Source organism: Trachypithecus francoisi, unplaced genomic scaffold (assembly GCF_009764315.1).
Source record: "Trachypithecus francoisi isolate TF-2019V2 unplaced genomic scaffold, Tfra_2.0 Lachesis_group1, whole genome shotgun sequence".
NCBI lineage: Eukaryota > Metazoa > Chordata > Mammalia > Primates > Cercopithecidae > Trachypithecus > Trachypithecus francoisi.
Genome location: NW_022681454.1, coordinates 148,473,509 through 148,492,612, shown reverse-complemented (window position 1 = coordinate 148,492,612; position 19,104 = coordinate 148,473,509). Strand labels below are relative to the sequence as shown.

General features: G+C 44.5%; 1 protein-coding gene across 2 annotated transcripts in view; it reads right to left on the bottom strand.

The window, feature by feature from the left end:
* Nucleotides 1–2,831: 2,831 nt before the first annotated feature.
* FAM160A1 (family with sequence similarity 160 member A1) overlaps nt 2,832–19,104 on the bottom strand; it is a 270,817-nt gene continuing 254,544 nt past the window's right edge. For both annotated transcript variants that reach the window (XM_033215482.1, XM_033215483.1), the window contains 4 exons: nt 15,821–16,957; nt 10,016–10,194; nt 9,562–9,700; nt 2,832–3,972 (listed from right to left, as the gene is read on the bottom strand). In XM_033215482.1, coding sequence (XP_033071373.1) covers nt 3,719–3,972; nt 9,562–9,700; nt 10,016–10,194; nt 15,821–16,957 — 1,709 coding nt within the window. In that variant the 3' untranslated portion in view covers nt 2,832–3,718. The remainder of the gene's footprint in view (nt 3,973–9,561; nt 9,701–10,015; nt 10,195–15,820; nt 16,958–19,104) is intronic.

Genomic DNA, 19,104 nt, shown 5'->3' with positions numbered 1-19,104 from the left:
AATGAAAGCTACCTGCTAAGGAAAGGGTACTCCTGATGACCTATAAAAATACTGAATGCATCCTAACAACACCTGACAGACATCCACTCCAACCCAAGCACATCAAAGTATTTTCCAAAATAATACTCAACAAAATGGGGACAACTCCACAATTCCTCTAAATACCAGGGAAAGGAGGTATTGAATGGTAAAGAAAAATCACACCTCTAACTGGCTATCCCAGCACTCCCATTTCATGGTTGGGACATTGTATTTTACCAGCCATGAAATTATGTTTTAGGGTGAACCTAACCTGGAATTTCTTTGTGTAAAATTTTAAGAACATTTACTTGGCCATTTCCAAAAAATCAATTTTAAATATCCCAGTGCTCTCATACATTTTGAACCACAGAAGTCACTCAGTCTGGAACTTTAAGTCAGGCCCTGAATTATGAATTGAGGTTAATGTTGTGATACTCCAGGAACCCTTGGCTACCTCACCTTTCCCGCCCAGGCCAGACGCAGTGACCCCAGCTCAGGGGCTGTGCCAGGGGGCAGTACCCACGGTTTCTCTTCCCCTACGTTCTTCCAGCAAGGGGCACAGCGACTGGTGTGGGAGCCTGTCACACAGAGAAGCGTCCACACTCTCGGACCATATTTTTAAGCATGCCAAACATATTTAAGATTTTCCCCCCAATTCATTGCAAAAAAAGATATTTCTAAGGGCTTGCCGATTTACTTTAGGACCGGAATATTCTACCTCATTGCCAGTGATTTTTTTTCCCAACAAGGAGTTCCCACTCCCACCCACTCCCTGGTTTCTTCATATCCACCTAGATCAGTGTTCACCTCCCTGAACCATGCAGGATTTGCTCTTCTCCTGTGGGTAGACTCAGTTCTCTGCTGTTTTTCTTTTGGCATGTCTAGTCACTCCCTAAAAAACCCACTTCTAGTTATTTCACTCAGCCACATGGGTTTTCCCATTCTCTCTATGTCCAGCTCCATTTTCTGACTTCATTTTGCAAAACCATGGACACAAACCTCTGAGGACTGTGATGGATTCAGAAATATGAGCCGGTTTCCAAATCCAAATAGGAAGTTAGCATTATCGTGTGAGTTTGCTGCCAGCACTCCAGCATGGAAAGTTAAATTCTCCTGCCTGTCACTGCATACACCAGTCATCTCTGTCGTCATTTAAAGTAAGTCTACTTCAGGCTGGGCCCAGTGGCTCACACCTGTAATCCCAGCACTTCGGGAGGCTAAGGCGGGATGATCGTTTGAGCCCAGGACTTTAAGACCAGCCTGGGCAACATGGTGAAACCCCATCTCTACAAACTGTACCAAAAAGTTAGCTGGGTGTGGTGGCACATTCCTTTATTCCCAGCTACTCGGGAGGCTGAGGTGGGAGGATCACTTGAGCCCAGGAGGTGGAGGATACAGTGAGCTGTGATCACACCACTCCACTCTAGCCCAGGCAGCGCAAGACCCTGTCTCAAAAAAACAAAATAATTAAGTTTATTTCAGTACCTATTGAAAAAAACAGTCAGATGCACAAAATCAATCTTCTCCCAAAGGAAACCTTCCACACAGGGGACCATGGTGTTCTACAATGCAGAAATATGGATTCAAGAAGAATCAGCACCACCACCAGATAATGGAGAGAGGTGTAAATCAAACCACGAAGCTAAAGAATTCCATTTCCAGATGTGGCGTTAAGATTTTATGACTTTGTAAGTCCAAACAAGAAGATAAATACTTGTGCAAAAACAAAGTTAGAGTATAACAAATTACAGCCGAACTTCCATCTTCAACTACTCCTCTTTCTCTATCTTAAGCTACCTTCTTTTCTAATGGAGACTTGTGGGCTGTGCAAATACAAACAGACATCAGGAAGCCAGGAGCAGGTCAGTCTCTGTGCCTCATCCCTTCTGGCGGCTGCACCACAGCTGAGCAAACCATTTGTCAAGACAAAGAGAAACGTACAGTGAGTAGGAATCTTTGGTGTCTTGCTTGGACTGTGAAACACGAAAGCAAGGCTGGCTCCTAACAGCTCACCCTGCCCGGGTCAAGTCTCCTGTTGTCATTTCACAGGCCAGCTCTCAATTTCTCATTTGCTCAATACAAAGCTGCTTCAAGATTCCTGAAGCACAAAAGGGCCTCCACCGCTCCACTGCATCACAGGTGTGGTTCCTTCCTCCACTGCCCTGCCTGTGCATGAGGAGCCTCATGAAGACCAAACCAGTGCTCCGGAGGCACAACCAACAGACCTGTGGCTGCCCTCGGGGCTCTACAGAGATGCCCACAAAGCACAGAGAGAGCCGAGGCTTCCAATTTCCCTCCAAACAGTCAGGCTCACGTCCGTTACTTGCTTCTCACCTGCAGAACTGGGCCCAAAATAGACGGGAGTGGAATTTAATATCCATAAAAATCAGTTGTTTATGGTCTCATTTTCAGCTCACAATTATTCTGTGTTTTCCCCTCTTGGTGGTGGTTTAACATGGCTGGGCTCTAAGTATAATCCTGCCTCTTGGAGCAGGCTGCAAAGCAGCAGAGGGTTACTCATACAACACGGTGGGGCCTTCTAATGAACCCCATTACTCGGAAGGCAGCATTTCCATGCAGAGTGAGTCACCAGCAGGCACTTGGCTTTGCAGGGCTCCAGGTGACCTGTTTGCATTTACATCCAAGATCCCGAAGTGGGCTGTACAGTTCCTGTTTCTCTACAAAGTGCAGCTTATTAGCAAAAGCGAATAGAATTTTAAATAATGACCAGTGTTTTTACAGGCTACGTTTAGTTTATCTCCCCATCCCACCCAGCTTACCCTCCCTGAAAAAACCCACTATGAAATGGCTTCACAAGTTAATCAGTTTGTTTTTATAAAACACTTATAAAAATAATAATGGTTGTCTTCTTACATACATATGTGAGACCATACTTTCTTCATCTGATAAAACTCCTAAAAACCAAAGTAACAGTTTGCAAAGGTATACTTAATTTTGTGCAAATCTTACTAAAATAAGGCCATCTTCAGTGTTTAGATAGTGTCATGCTGATTAAAGTAAGCCCTCAAGAAATACGAAAAATTCTCTGCATTCCAATTTCTCTCCAAAGACATCCAACTTCCCAGGCAGAGAGCTGAGACCAGTGGCTCTGCCGGCACCATAAGGCAACACATGCTGGGGAGGACACACGTCCTGGAAGTAAAATCCAAAGGGACAGATGATATGTGCTTTCGTGATGGAGGCAGGAGGGGCTCCATCTTTATTCTTCCTTTATAAAACAGAGGCCAAAATGCAGGAGGCAACAGGACCATTCGCGCAGTTGCAGGTGTACAGTCTTCCTGTGGTGCTGCTGCTGAACAGCTGGAATTCTGACATGGGGCACTTCCAGACATCACTGAACCCCAATATTTGCTTGGTGTGATCTGAGCTGCAAGATGAATCACTCAAAGGGATAGGAGAATGACACCCAAAAAATATAAGGAGGAAAAAACGGAGCAAAGAAAACTGCCATGGGAGCAACCAGCTTATGAAACTTACATTCTATATATAACATAAGGTGGAAAGGCCCGGCTAGAGAGAGAGAGGAAAGATACAGAAAATTCCCCTCCCCATAAATCAAGTATTGTCAGGAAACATTAAAGTAGAAATCTTTGTAAGCAGCTTTGCATTTAACATTCAGTCAAGACACTAAAACCTTACAAAACAAGAACCTCTATTAAAAAAAAAGAAAAAGAAGCTAACAACAGGAGTCCTCAAAGTCACCCAATATCTTGTAGCACAGAATGGAGTGTTCCTGGGCCAAGGCTGCCAGCTCCTTCAGGAACTCTGGGAAGAGTGCAGCAGCCAGCATGGGGTTCCTCACTGGCAGGGGCAGGTTGGGGGGTGCCTCAGCCACCTTGGTTCTGTGGGTCAGGAAGGGCTGAAGCACTCTTGGAGGTCCATCCAAAAGGTTCTTGCCACTTCCTGTCCTGGAAACCTCCTGAATGGGATCTGAAAGCAGAAAGAAGACCATGATGGCGTCCCTCCATAGCCTTCCCATCCACCTTCTTCAGTGGAGCATGTGTTGGGGGGCAGAGTTGCTGGAGAGTATCTAGTTATAAGTGCAGTTCCTATACTGGACTAAATCCTGAAGATGCAGCCCTTGTGCACTCCATGACACACATATTTGCCCAACAGATATCCTCCAGCATATAGCAGGTGATATGAGACTTTCACCCAAAATTCCTTCTAAGGAACTTCACGCAGAAATCATGGAAAGAATATAGGTTTGTCAAGAACCCTCCATGCCAGATTATGGAAATGGGGAAAACTGACAAAGGCATCTCCTGTCACTGGCTTATTAAGGGGCGATAAGTAGCCCCACCTGCTCTCCCAGCCTCCAATGCTGTGATGACTGTTCTGCCTTTGCCGGTTAAGGCCTGACAGCACAGCATAGCTCCAGCAGGGAGGCTGGGTGCACTGGGTCACTCCAAGCTCTCTGCGGCGGGTGCTCCAGCCTCTCAGGCTCCCCAGTGACCTCCAGTCTTCTTCTGGCTGGGACTACCAACGTTTGACATAAAAGGAGAGCGCAAGATTCCTTGAGATCAGCAGAAATAATGGAAGGGAAGTTGGGTGCTAGTAAGACCAGAGTAAGAACTTCCTGCAACCATGGGGAATTAGTAGTATCAAATGGCTTAGAAGCCTACATTGAAGGAGGGTTGCCAAGGGTTTCCATCTCAATTTCAATAACATAGGCGTAAGATGAGTTCAAACTTTAACATATCCAAGTGATTTGCATTTTCTTATCAAATTACTTTTTACTAATTAAAATGGTTCAACTTCCCTATTTGATTCCTGAACATCACCAGCCCTCATATATTTGTAGGAATTATTTATGCCTTCCTCTGCCCCCTACCCAAACAATCTCATTACTCCTTATAAATCATTATATTCAAGTTCTTCATTATTTTGGCTGCTTCTTAGAATTCAGTACCATTTTTCAACACTCTTCTCAGAGTGTTGCTTAACTACAGTACTAAAAATTCTTGACATTTATAATACTTTCCACATCTCACTACTATAGTCTTTAGTGTTAAAAAAAAAAAAACTTCCACTTTCCTGCTTTAAATATCCTTTTAGATTAAGACTTATCACAGCTTTAATGCCATAAAGAACTGGAAAAGTTGCTGAGAATCTGTCTTCTGCTACCTTTCAGCAGAAATTCATGCCCCGGCAACAGAGTGAGCACAAAAGTGTTGATATCACTGAGGTACATGTCAACCTTGGAGAGCACGCCTTCTCATCCCCAACCATAGCTCAGGCCCTGTCACTCTCCAAAGCACCCAGCAAAGCTCACAAAGGAAGCTGGCCTGCATTCCTGTGGGGAATGGGACCCTGTGGACACTACTCCCAGACCGAGACCTGCACTGCTCATGCTGGTTCCTCCACCTGGAATTCCCTGCCCCATTTCTCTGCTCACCTAAATCTTACTAGCCTTAGAGGCATTATTAGTATAGTGGTTAAGACCACAGAGTCTGCCACTTGCTGGCTGACTTCAGGCAAGTTGCTTTACCTCTCTGTACTTCGATTTCCTCACCTGCCAAAAGCTCATAGAGTTGTTATAAGGATTAAGTGAGTCAATAGGTATAAAGTACACAGGGACCTCTGAATGGGTGTCAGCTACCTCATCATCCTCATCAGTACAGTTGCCACCAAGTTCACAATGAATTTCCAGTTTCCTGCCCCCAGAATTCATTCCTATAGTCTTTATGCCTTCCTCTGCCCTCTACCCAAACAGTCTCATTCTAGCCTCCTCTCCATGTTATTGACCAACTAAGGCCTGCACTGCCCTTCAGCCTCACATTGTTTACGTTTTATCTCCTCTACTAGACTCCAACCTTTCTCAGGGCTGAACCCTATCTGATAACATGTCTTTAGCAATCCCTAACACACTTCTATATTCATAGTAGGAGCTAATAAATATTTGCTGAATGAGTGAAGGAACTGATCTCATCAGTCTTCCCTACTCCTGATGCTCCCTGCAGCTGCTCATATTCCTCATCTCCCCATTCTCCTTCAAATTCATTCATTCTCTTCTCCCCTAAAAAGGGGTTTTGTGATTCATTTATCTAGCTTGAGCTGTGAATAAAAAGTGTCATTGCTAAGGCTCATTTACTCAGTATGAATCCAAGAATCAGAACTGTCTTCACTAATGAAGACAGGAGAACACCCAGTGAGGGAGACCAGGGGCTAGCTGGGAGATCCATAGCACAATTCCATCAGCGGCTGCAGCATGTTGACCCGGGCTCCCCTCCGGGGTCTTGGCCTTTCAGTGTGTCACCAAGCACCATCAAATTCTCCATTCAAAAGCAAGTAGACCCGAGTTATGGTCCCTACCTGGCCACCAGCTCATCACAGAATGTCTCAGTTTCCATCTCTGTAAACTGGGTACATTATCTACCTGATCTCCCTTCTAGAATTAGTGCCCAGTAAAAGAGCTCTGAACATAAGTAAAAGCAGTAAACTGTTACTCTGTGGTTTGGAAAGTATTTGAGTACAAAGAGAAAGGCCTGGCAAGTGGCTGAATCTCAGAGACCAACAGCCTCAAGAATAATAATGTATAACTGGGAACAGGACATCCGCTTGCTCTGGAGCGGCGGCCACACAGACTTTTACTGCTGTTGGAAGCATTCGTGAGCAGGCTCGTTTTTCACCGGAGCTGCCAGGAGGCAAAGGGAATGCAGGGCCTGCCTGATGGAGCAGCTCTGGCTGCAGGCGCCTGAGTTACGCCCCTCATAAAAGGGTCCAACAAGCATACACGAGCACCTGAAGAAAAAGGCAGGGCGGAGGGAAGTATAAATAAATGTCACAATTAGGAATGGCTTCTGAAATGTTGCCTTGGGTCTGAAAAGCTGCAACAGAAGGTTTTCAAGACTAATACTGGGAAGATTTCAGAAGTGAGGAGAGAGAGACGTTATGTGTTCATCTCCCTGGCAGCAGTATTAGGCAAAGGGCAGAGCACGCAGACACTTGGACCACCAAATATTTGGCCCATTACCATAATTCTTCATTGTAAACTGCTCTGCATCCCAGTGAGAACAGGCCTCCCAGATTTGAATCATTTATAGGAAATCACGTCACAGTAAATGCTTCAGAAGTCAGCTTTGTATAAGGGGACAGGAAACTCTCGTTCTGTCAGTTAAAGATGCTTTAAGTGGGGGAAGAGTATGACTTGGCTAACCTGGAAAAGTTAGAAAGTTAATCTAAAAAAAATCAAGTAAAAGAAAAGTGTTATACCCAGAGAGAAGATTCTTACAGGTCAAAGCCCTGGAGTGTCACAGACCTTGCTTAAGGACCATGGAACCCAGCTAACTAATTTGACAACCTTAGGCAGTGAGAACAAGTTCCCGAGGCATATATTTCGCAATCATGGCCTCCAGATATTCTGAAACCAGGACAAGCCCAAGGTGTGAGTGACCCTCACCCTTTCCCTGAATGTGGGGGTTAAGGCTCAGTGTACTCTGAGTATCTAGTGTACCTCAGTGTATCTAGGTTGGCCAGTGTGTACACTCGTCTCTGAATTAGCTAAGATGGGCTCAGGCATTTGAGTTTCATGATCCTAGATGAATACCCCAGACCTCTAATTTTGGCTTCCTTAATGAAAATGAAGCTAATGGTACCTTTTTTGCCCTTTTCAGAGTGCTATTTGATAATGAAAATTGACTGCCTGAGAAAGAACCTTATAAACTGTAAAATACAATGAAGACTAGGCCTTGTCTAGGAGACTACAAAATGCCCACAACTTGTTGCAGCTCTTCCCATCAAGCGGTAGGGTTTTTGCTCCATTCTTCAATCTGCGCTGGCCCTGTGTCTTGCTTTGGCCAACAGAATGCTGCAGAACGGACCTTACACAAGCTCTGAGTCTGAGCCTCTGAAGATTTTCTATGCTTCTGCTCTCACTCTTGGAACCCTATTAACTGTGACATGGACCAGCCTGGGCTACTCTGCCGGATGGTTAGGAACACCCCCATCACCCTCACCACTCCAGCCAACAGCCACAGATGTGAGTGAGGCCATCCTAGACATCCAGCCACCCACTGATGGCAGCCACACAAGCAAGTCCAGGCAAAATCACCCTGGCCCAGATCAGCAAAACACCTAGATGACCACACAGATTCATACGCAATCATAAATGGCCTTGTGCTAAGCCAATGAGTTTTTGCAGTGGTTTATTATACTGGTAACTGGTGCACCTTCTCTCGTGGGGTGGGTGGCAGCAACATGCGCCCTGTTCAGGAGGAACACAGCTCACACACTGACCACCCGTGTGTCTAAGGAGGCCACATGGCACCTGAAGTCCACCTTCCCACGGAGGTGCCGGGGTCTTTCACTCCATGAACGCCTTTGCCTGCTCTTCTCAAAGTCCAACAGCCTGAAGCCCGACTCCTCACTTCATCAGTGGCACATGGCCTACCTTTCTTTCAAACCCTACCTTGCAGTACCCTAAGGGCTCATCACAACCCAAGTTCTGGCTTCAGCTAGAAAGCACCTAAGAGATGGAGAACAAATCCTTCATTGAAAAGTCAAGGGACATTGGGCCTGTGAGGTAAAGCGACCAAGATCAAATAGCTGCACAGGAGCAGCGTCAGGCCTTCAGAGTTCTGGGTTCTTTCCAGCTTCTTTGAAAGGTAGAACAATTGCCCTGACTTTCATTTCCACCACTCACTGCCAATCTTGTTTCTGATCACTTGCCTTTGGCCCAGGACCGAGAGCCTTACTCTCTCCATTGTTCATCTGCCACAAAGAAGCCTGATTGGTCTGTGTGTGGAAAAGTAAAAGCCAATGCAATATGTGGCATTCCTACTTTGCTCCTACCAAGGCCTAAGTTACAGCTCAGGGGACAATGGTCAGCAAATCGGTCCAACCAGAGCTTAAATAAGGTAAAGCAGCAGTGGTGCTCCCGGGCCTGGCCAGCCATTCTCAGTGCTCCTACTAGCACCGACCCATCCCCTGCCCCCACTCCTCACTCTGCCAGAGCCCTGGCCTAACGCCTCCTCTAGAGCTCATAAAAGGGAACCTCTCAGAGGTTTTAGGCTGAGCATAAACTTTACTTCTCACAGTCCAAACCGTTTTTTTGTTTTATTTTTTGTTTTACCTCCTAGGGCCCTAAAGCACACTTATTTTTGGCCCAAGAGCCTCTGAAAACATAATAAAGAAAACACATGCCTTCCTCAGGACAGGGCTGCCCAAAGAAATGGCTCGAGAGTGCACATAATGCCTCTTTCTGGCCCATGTGTGCTGTATGAGTTATTCTAGCCTGATAATACCCTACACGCCAGCTCCTTCCAGGCACCACTCTCAGTTAAAAAACCAAATCCCCTCTAGACCCTCCACAGAGGAAACAGGCCAGGTGTGAGCAAGGGAGACCTTTCTTTAGGTTTAAGAATGTGAAGAGGTGGTTCCTCCCTGTTGCATAAAAATGAAAATATCTGAATGCTTCTAGGATCCAGAAGCCAGTGCAGCGTCTGTGAACTGAGGCCAGTAGGCCAGGGACGTGGAGGAGGAATTTAAGGAGGGGCGCTGTGGAGAAACCTGGCTTACCTTTGGTTAGTGCCGCAGGGGTCATATCAGACATGTCCACACGGAAGAGCAGGTATTGCTGGGCTTGTATGAGGAGTCCTGGGAAGTCTCTCTCCACAGAAGCAAACTGTTCAATCTTGTTTTTCACAGATGCAAGGACCTGTCAAAACAGCATTACTGATGTTAATGCCTCACCATGAACTTCCACTCTTAGTTATCAATATATCTTGCAGGTACAACCCTCATCATGGGAACTATTATGATGTTAGACATTTGCTCATTTTTAACTGCCTGGGTGTTCTGCATAGGGCACCCTCAAAACATCGAACTAAATAAGCTCTACAGTTTGTTTAGAATAAACTACACAGTGAGCTTAATAGGACAGGGAAGGAAAGCAAATGAATTAGAGCAGAGATGCCCTACAAATTAGCACCCACAAAATCAACAGGTATGGATGTGGGCTCAGCTAACATACCTGATAGAGAGAGCGGACGCTTGGCTGGAAGACCATGTTGGTGTTGAGCAGAAAGGAGCGCAGGAGTGGCTGGGGGTAGCTGGCTAGCTGAGTAATGATCCCAATAAGCAGCAAATTAACATGTAAAGAGTTCTCCAGCATGTTCTCCAGCTTTGACAGGACCACGCTGATGAATGGGCCTGCAGGAAGAACATAAGGCTTCAGGGCTGGCTGGGCTCACATGGATGCCTTTCCCTGACAACGGCAGAACCATCGGTACCACAGCTCCCAAACCACCATGGGCCTGCAGGTGCAAGCCAGACAGCAAATACGGCCAAGTTTCCTCCTGCCTCGAGACCAAAACAGAAAACAAACCACCACGGCAAAAAGAAAACAGAAAAATAGGCATGGCTACTGACATTTTGACTCCATGAGCAGTTTTGATATTTATTAACATTATCACAGACCTCGAAAAAAAACCAAATAATTTAACTTTTTAAAATTAAAATATGCTTTTCTACATTGTTCCTGTATTTCTTGGGGCTGCCAGTGCTTAACACATGACAGCCATCATCTCATGATGCACAGACTGTATGGACTGTAGCGTTTCATGTAAGCACCAGAGGCCATTGAAAGTCTTAGTAACGAAAAATCTGTGTAAAGAACACCAAAAATGCACAAACTATGTTTATCAAATAGCAACACTGAGAACAGGGGTTGCCTATCCTGAACAAGCACACTGAGAAAAATTTTGGTTTTGTCAAGTGTCGTAATGTGGAACAATTAAAAAAAAAATAGGTGAGAGATGGAGGAGCACCTGGTTATAACCTTAGCAATTCACTAACCACACCTGAATTTTCACAGGAGAGAGAAAGGGGTGTCAGTTTTGGGAGATATAGTTCGGCGTGTCATAGATTTCTTAAAAAAGAAAATCCGTATGACTACAAAAGCAGTCATTTAGAAAAAGCAGTTTAAAAAATTAGTCATATAAAAGCAGTCCATTAAAAAAAAATAGGCAAAAAGAAGTTTCTGCTACTTTGGGTCACTAGAAAATTAATATGCTTTGAGTTCACTAAGGGCAGGGAAAACCAAAAATAAATCTGGCATTAATAAACTTACTTGAAGATACTTTAAATTTTTACCATAAAAGTGTTCTGTTAAACACAATCAATGAGAATTTTGCATTTCCCTTGGTGGAGCTACTGATGATGCTACTAAAATATGACATGTTTATAACAAAAGCACACATCCCTTGATAAATAAGCCATGCCTTATGAAGATGTCACCAACATTAACAAAAACATACTTCATCACAAGATGCTTCATTCAGAAGCCCTGGTAGCATAAGAGAGTAACACCCTTTGCAAGGAACAGAAGCTCTGTGTGTAGAATGGGAACACCAAACCGAAACCTTTACCACACAGGGGAGGAAGAGGGTAACTGCAGTATCTCCGTCTCCAGGAACACTGAGGATGTCTCTAAGGGATCTCAACACAAGAGGCACCATCCCCTCATGTGTGGCATTTAGCCTCAACTTCCCCATCCTTGGGATGGGAGGCAGAGGTCTTTAGTCACTTTCCATGACATAAGAGGTCAATGAACTCTTCAGATAGAGACTCTTTGGAGATGCTTACAAACAACTGGGAGACTTTGCCAAACACATTTGGAAACTCTGGATAGGGACCCCAGTTTGAAAGCAATGAATGGTTTTCTCATAAAGAACCCCAGAAGTGTCAATGGTAACTCTTAAGGCATCACAACACAATTCTGGCTTTCCAGGTAGATCTAGAGGGGGAAGGCTGCTGTCCTCAGCTTCCTCTCACCTGCTCCCCTACAGTCCCTGGCTCAGCATCTATTTCCTTCTAGATGGAGCAAAAGCAGGTGAATTAAGACATACTTAGGTGGCCAGAGTCTTCTGTAAAACATATGACCCTAAAATGATCCCTCAACTTCTCTTCCCCAGTCCCAGATTGTGCCTGGCCACATCCAGCCATCCTACAAACTCTAAACTGCTGACCATGCAGTGATCAGGGGAGATCATCCACAGGACATCACTACTATAAGGGGTGAGGTGAAGTGAGAGGGTTCCCACAAGCTTGAATCCCATGCCCTGTGGAGAGGAAGATCATGTCATCATTGACCTATGTGAATGACAGACTATTATTAGGTCAAGGCCAGTAGACTGTAATGATACAAATGGAGTTCACTTTGACATTATAATTAGTGTCCGCTAATTAAATGACCCATCACTCCTTGGGCGTGTGCAATAAAAAATGTGTTAAAACTTTCAAATTCCTACTTTATTCTTAGTTTCTAGCACTACAAAAAAAAAAAAAAAAATCCTGCTTAACAAAAAGTGCATAGGGGGATCTGGTAAGCAGCCGAAAATCGAAAGACTCAGCACAATTCAGGAAGCTGCAGGTGTGTCTGGAAGAGAGCGGTTTTATTTTCTTCCCACATCTCCTAGGAGCACAGATAGACTCCCCACCTCACAAAGTATTACATTCTTCAAAGTCACTGAGACTATCTCCACTGCGCCTCCTGTCATCCACCTCACCGCTCTCCCCTGTTCCCCTGCCTCCATCGAACCTGCCTCCATCGAACCTGCACCCTCTTCCTGCACTTCCCCTGTCCAAGAATGGAGCAGCTGTCAATTCTGTGCCTCCACTCAGCAAATTCCACCCTGGACATATCTCCTGATGTGGACCTGAAGTTCCACCTCCCCTGCTCCACTGCCTGAGGTCAGTCTCATTTCTGGTCTGGACTCCAGCAACAGTATTACTATGTTAATAGAGATTTAATTTAATTATTATCGAAAACAGTTATTAAGCACATCCTATCTGCCAGGCAGTGTGCTGAGCACTTTTCATGTATCAACTCACTCAAGATTCAAAACAACCCTAGGAAGTATATTTATTATTTATCCCCGTTTAAAGAGGAGGCAGAATGCTAAGTGCACCCAGCTTTGAATAATAGAATTTTAATTCGCACCACCTGTTCCAGTGCTCTTACCCAACACATTATCTTGCCTGCCAAGGAGAGAGAGAGAGAGCGCCAGAAAAAGAGAGACAGAGAGAGACCTAGCATTTGTAACAATACACCCTGGAGACCACACCTCGTATCAACACATACAGAGCTGTCTCATCTCAGGACCACAACACATTAGATGGCCAGGGTGTTGCACAAGCAAGTCAGTCTCCCACCGGTGGGTATTTGGGTTGTTTCCAGTCTTCTTCTATTCTAAACAATGCTGCAATGAACATCCTTGTATGTACACCTCAGCACACAGTGTGAATACAGCTCTGAGGACATTCCTAGAAACAGAATTACTAGCTAAAGGCACTGGCACATTCTGAATTCTGATATGGCAATAAGGGTGTCTCACTTGTTTTTCCTGGCACCAACCTCTCCCCATTCCAGTGCTCGGCCCACACTCCTACCAAAGCTGGCCTTTTCAGATCCAGTCACATCATTCCTCAACTTTATACTCCAGGGGCTTCTTCAGTGCCAGGGCACAAGGTTTCCATCCCTCGGCTTGGCCCAAAGGCCCTCCATAAGCTGGCACCAACCAAGCTTTTTGCCTTTCTCTCCCACCTCCCCACCCCACATCATCCATGCGGTCATACCCCACAGGCTGGCAGGCTCTTTAGTCTCCTCCTGCTGTCTCCTCTGTCTGGACTATCATTCTCACCTGCTTTCACCTGGGGACTTCCCTGCACTGTCCATGCCTCTCCTCTGTGAGGCCATTCCCACTCCCCTCACTGGGTTCCCACTGGACTCGGCATATGACAACTAATCATGCATTTCCCACTAAGAGAGTACACTTCTTTGTTGGGGTCTCCTCTGAAAGTCTGTGAATTCCTTTAATGTTGTGTCCTTATTTCCTAGCATAGCACCTGCCAAACATCAGGGGATCAATAAAAGATTGCTGAACACATGAATAAATAAAATTAGACAAATGGAATGCTTTGATTTTGCTGGGAAGTGAACTCATTTCAGTGGAAATCAGATGCCCTGGAGAGAAGAAGTGAAGCCTAATGCTACAGAACACACTCAGAAGTTCAGAAACTATAAAGCAGACATACATGGAAAGAGAAATGTTTCCTAAAGCTGTGTACAAGGTTCAAAAGAGGAAAAAGGAAGGTTTTAGTGACAATTACCTGTACGTATCAAAGAGCTTGCAGTATGTTTTGTCAGTTCTCAGGTGTATTATATGTAAAATATTGATGTTATTTAATTGGGTGTTGGATTAGCCTTTTTTTTTTACCTTGCCCTGAGCTATACTTTCTTTCCTCTGTTTACACATTTCCCAGGAATGAAGCTCCTCTGTAAGAAAGCTGGCATTCTGAAGAATAATCTTCATGGCCATGGGTAGCCCAGATGTCCTACGAGAAGGCAAGCTGTGACATGCCAAGTTACTGCTGCCCTTTCCCTCCAAGTGAACTCTTCCAGCTCCCCCTTCCTTGTCCCCCTTATCAACTGGGAAAAGTGAGATTATCTAATCCATTTTACTTATGATTGACTGACTGATTGAATTTTAATTAAACCTTATTCACACTGAAACGTTATCTCAACTAGAACCGCAAGCCTTTAATTGTGGAATTAAAAGCTTTCTTCCTGTATATACAAATCTTCAGGCATCAGTAAACAGATGAATAAAGGAGGAGGAGGCTGGAAGAGCTCCTTGAAATCACATAAGCCTACTTGGCTGGCTGGACCAGAAGGCAATCTGTTTTCATCTATTTTGGGTTACTCCAAGAGGTAGGAGCACAGTCCCTCCTCACCAAGCTTCTCCAGGGAGCTACCTGTCATAAAATGAATAATGACCTCCCAGTATCTCATTCAGTCCTCACAGGAGCAAACGGAAGGCCTGGGATGCTAAGGCCACATGCTGCTAAATGCTAGAGCTAGGACTCAACCCCTGGCCTGGCTCCAAGACCACTGTCGCCCTCCATTGCTACTATCTTCCAGCCCCTCTCCTTGCTACCTAAACACCATCCAGTGGTCCCACCCTGGCCCTCCCTGGGCTTAGTGAGCCATCTCATCTATGGTGATTCCCATTGCACCATGATATGTAAATGCTGGTTTTGTTGGCTAATATTTAATGATGTTTTCTATCATAAGTCTTCACCCCAATCTGCCTATCTGTAAATCCTAACCTATCCCCTTACCTCTTGCAAGATTCCTACCTGTGGCTGGTGGTGTATCATTGAACACACTCTTTCAAAGCGCTCTTAGTTGATGTGGGTCCACTCCACTTATTTTTGGATAAAGATTTTGTGATTCTCTGAAATGAGCTCCCAGGCAAAGGCACAGCTAACCCCGATGCCTCTGATGTGTGCACAGCACCCAACAAGGACTCTGAGCACCTATTCTGTGCTCTGTTCACTCTTCCAGTGCTAGGGATAGGGCTCCACCCTCACAGAGCATGCATTCTACTCAGGGAGACAGTCATTTGTTAAAAATAAATGTAAATAAGTGCTAAGGAGAAAAATAAGTTAGTTACACTAGAATAAATGAAGTCATTAAATAAGAAGTCTGGATTATTGTGTGGTTTAATCAGTCCTACTATTTTAACACTGACATATCAAAAGAAGTTACTAAGTAATAAAATCTAACCCCTAGCTTGAGAAATACATAAGATAATCATTGCAAGACTCGCAAAATAAAAATAAAGTCACCCCTCTTTGCTCTTGACAGAAATATTTTCAGCCCTCTGTTAGACAAACCGATCATATTCCTTACCTTTGCCTACCTTACTTTCCTGTTCCAATACATACAAGTACTTTCAAAAGCAGAAACCACAAAGCAATGTGAGATGGTCACCTGTGAATGGGGTGCTTTGAGTCCTCACGGGATGGCGACTGGCAAAGGCAGCCTCATCTCTCCCCACAAACGGGGAAAGCACAGTCTCTACAGCAGGTGTCTCCACTATAAAAGAGTCAAAGTCATCCTCCTCCTCTTCTAGCTCCTTCTTCCCCTCCTTCTCCTTTTCTCCTTTGCTCTCTTCTTCCTTCCCTTCTCCCTCCTTAGTGAGAAGCAAGGGATCAGGTGTGGGGAAATTCTGTTCCATCAAGCCCTCAGTGCTGGAATCCAGCTCTTTAATGATTTGGTCATACTGGGCAATGAGATCCTCGCTCTCCGGGTTGGCGGCCGTCAGGTTAGAGCCATACTCTGCCTCAGGGGCAGGGGATGCTAACTCTGAGTTGGATTCTGTGGCTGCTTCAGGTTCCCTCTCTTGCTTTGGCTCCATGGGCTCACTGTGAAACGGGTCTGAATTGTCCCTATTGCACTCCTCCTCTGAATCTGTCTCTGGCTGGGTGCTGAGGAGGGAGCCGTTGTTGATGGGAACACTCTGAACTTCAGCCTGGGCTTCAGCTGGTGGCCTAGCAGCTTCCTCCTGAGAATCCTTCACGTCCTCGGAGTCCTTCTCCGCACACAGCCTGTACACCATCACATCATCCTGAAAGTCCGACTCTTCTATGTAAGACCCTTTGAAGAGCAGGATGGCATTCTTCTTCATCTCCTGGATGTGTTTTGGGGGATCGATGGGTGCCAGGGGGCATGAAACCTCCAGATCATCATAAGGCCCCGGGGAGCCCACATCAGCCCCTGAGGAGATTCCAGTGTCATAGCTGTCATCCCATTCCAGCTCTGTCTGGCTCTTGTCCTTTCTGGGAGCCAGCTGAGGTCCCGTCTTCCTGGGGAGTTGTTGCGGGAGCCCAAACACAGGGCAGGCCGAGCTCACACTGCCCTCCTCTGTCAGACTCTGGAGAAACGTCTCAGGGTTGGGGGAGTCGCCATCATACAGGGCGGACCAGACACGGCAGTCCCTCATGCAGCGGAGGATGTTGGTGTGGGCCTCCCACAGGTACTGCAGGTAGCTGATGTCCAAGGCTTTCCCATACTCCACAATGCAGGCTGACTGGGAGAACGCTTCAGGGAATGGCCACTCCACAGGCCCTGCACAGGAGGCAGAGATCCATTAGAACAAGGCAGGTGTGGGGACAAAGGTCGTGGATGGGGGTGTGATCCATTTGGGCTAAGACTGTGTCTTGCCAGCTACTTTGGGTCTAATTATATCTGATTAAATAACCTCTGAATAATATGGTTAGATTGTAAGAAGGAAAGATTAATAATAGAAACTCTACCCTCACAGAAGATAGAAAAACAATATAGCCAGTCAATAGTGGCTATAGCCAATGGAAATCTATTATCTGGTACGAGTCATTAGAGAAAGAAGAGCTGATGATAGCAATCTCTCAGGTTGTTGAGAGGATCAAATTAGGTAATACACCTGATATAGTACCTGCCACAGAGTAATAACCTTAAAGTTTTTTACTTTGAATCTAAAGTGGAAGGCTGATAATCCATGAATTTGAGAACCAGACTTTTTGTAGAAAAATCCTGGGTTTTTAGAAAAGCCTATTAACTCATTCTGCCTTCCTGGGGACTATCGGGGATGTTGATATTATCAAATGGTCTCTTAAAGTAAAATCATATTCACTACAAAAGTCATTTCAACCTAAGAATGCTGCTTATGTTACCATGACTGCCTTTGATGTTAAAAGTTCCAACTTCACTACTGAAATAGCTGTGAAAATATCTTCCTGTAAGTTTACATTTTCCCTCAAAAGAAAAAGACAGAGGGAAAAATATATAGTCTATCATTTCTTAAGCATCTAGTATGCTGCAGGTGCTTTATCAATGCTATCTAATTCTCCCAATGATCCTGTATGGTAGATATTATTTTCTCCATTTTCAGATAAATTGAGGCTCAGAGATGAAAGAATGCCCAACCCAAATTGTGGAAGAGCCACAATTCAAGCACAGGTAATTTCACACTGACCTCCATTCTTACTTCAGTGCCACATCTTTGCAAGCCTCACGTCTCTTCATGCTCTAAATCTCTACCAGACTGGGTCAGAATTGAGCCTTTAAGGATACCCATTTCCAGGGCATTAGGGTAGACATAATTCATATTTTACAGCTCTACTGCTAAAATGTTAGTGTTTATCTCTTATCTATGTTATGTAAAAAGACATCAAATACTACTACTAGCAATTTTTACTGTGCACTTACTACATGCCAGGCAGTCTTCTAAGAGCTTTAACATGTCTTCACTTGCTTTCCTGAGAATAACCCTTTGAAGTAGGTACTATTTTACAGATAAGAAAAAAAATTTAGAAAACTTAAGTAATTTGCCCAAGAAAGTAGTAGAACCAAGACACAGAACCAAGATGCAGAACCTGAATCTTGGCTCTGCTACTTTCTTGGGCAAATTATTTACCCCTATACAGTAATTACTCTGGCTAGCTAGCCAGCTATGTCACCACACATCCATTAGGGCATTTATCTGCTGTAAGGCAATTCCAGAGGCAGGAGAGTAGAAAGAACATGGAATCTGGAACCAGAGAACCTACTTAGCTGTATAACCATGAACAAGTCAATTCCTCTCTGAGTTTGTTTATTCATCTGTAAAATGGGAATACTACCTTCTTCAAAGCATTAAAAGTGATCACACAGGGAAAGAAGTTGGCAAGTTATGGAGAATCATAGGTTTAACTTGAATTTTGAATTCTGAGGCAAGGCTAGCCACAGAATCATTCTTGAAAAACCTTTCATAGTAAATTTAGAAAAGATATCCATTTTAAAATATGTTTTTAAAACAACTTTTAGGTAAGAAAATATAAAATATCCATACTAACTTGCCTAATAGGAAAATACAATTAAATTACATAAATTGCTAATTTCCATGCATCTTTATATAAAGACAAAGAATCAGTAAGACAACCTTAATTTCTACAAATTATATTAATATCAAACATACTGACATTTTCTTAGTCAAGTAACCCAGCTTTTAAATACACTTTATCTAAGAAAATTATAGCTGGGTGGACAGAATGACATTGTTAGGGTGGATATCAGAATATAAACTGGAAACACTTGACTCAACACCAGGATTGGGGATTTCCTAGTGGTCACAGGACATGCAGAAAGTTCCGAATTGAAACAGCCATATGACCATCAAAGATACACAAATGCCCCCTTGCTCCAGCTGCCTGCCAGAGAGCCAAGGTTGACAGAGATTGCCATTTCAATTTTGCTTG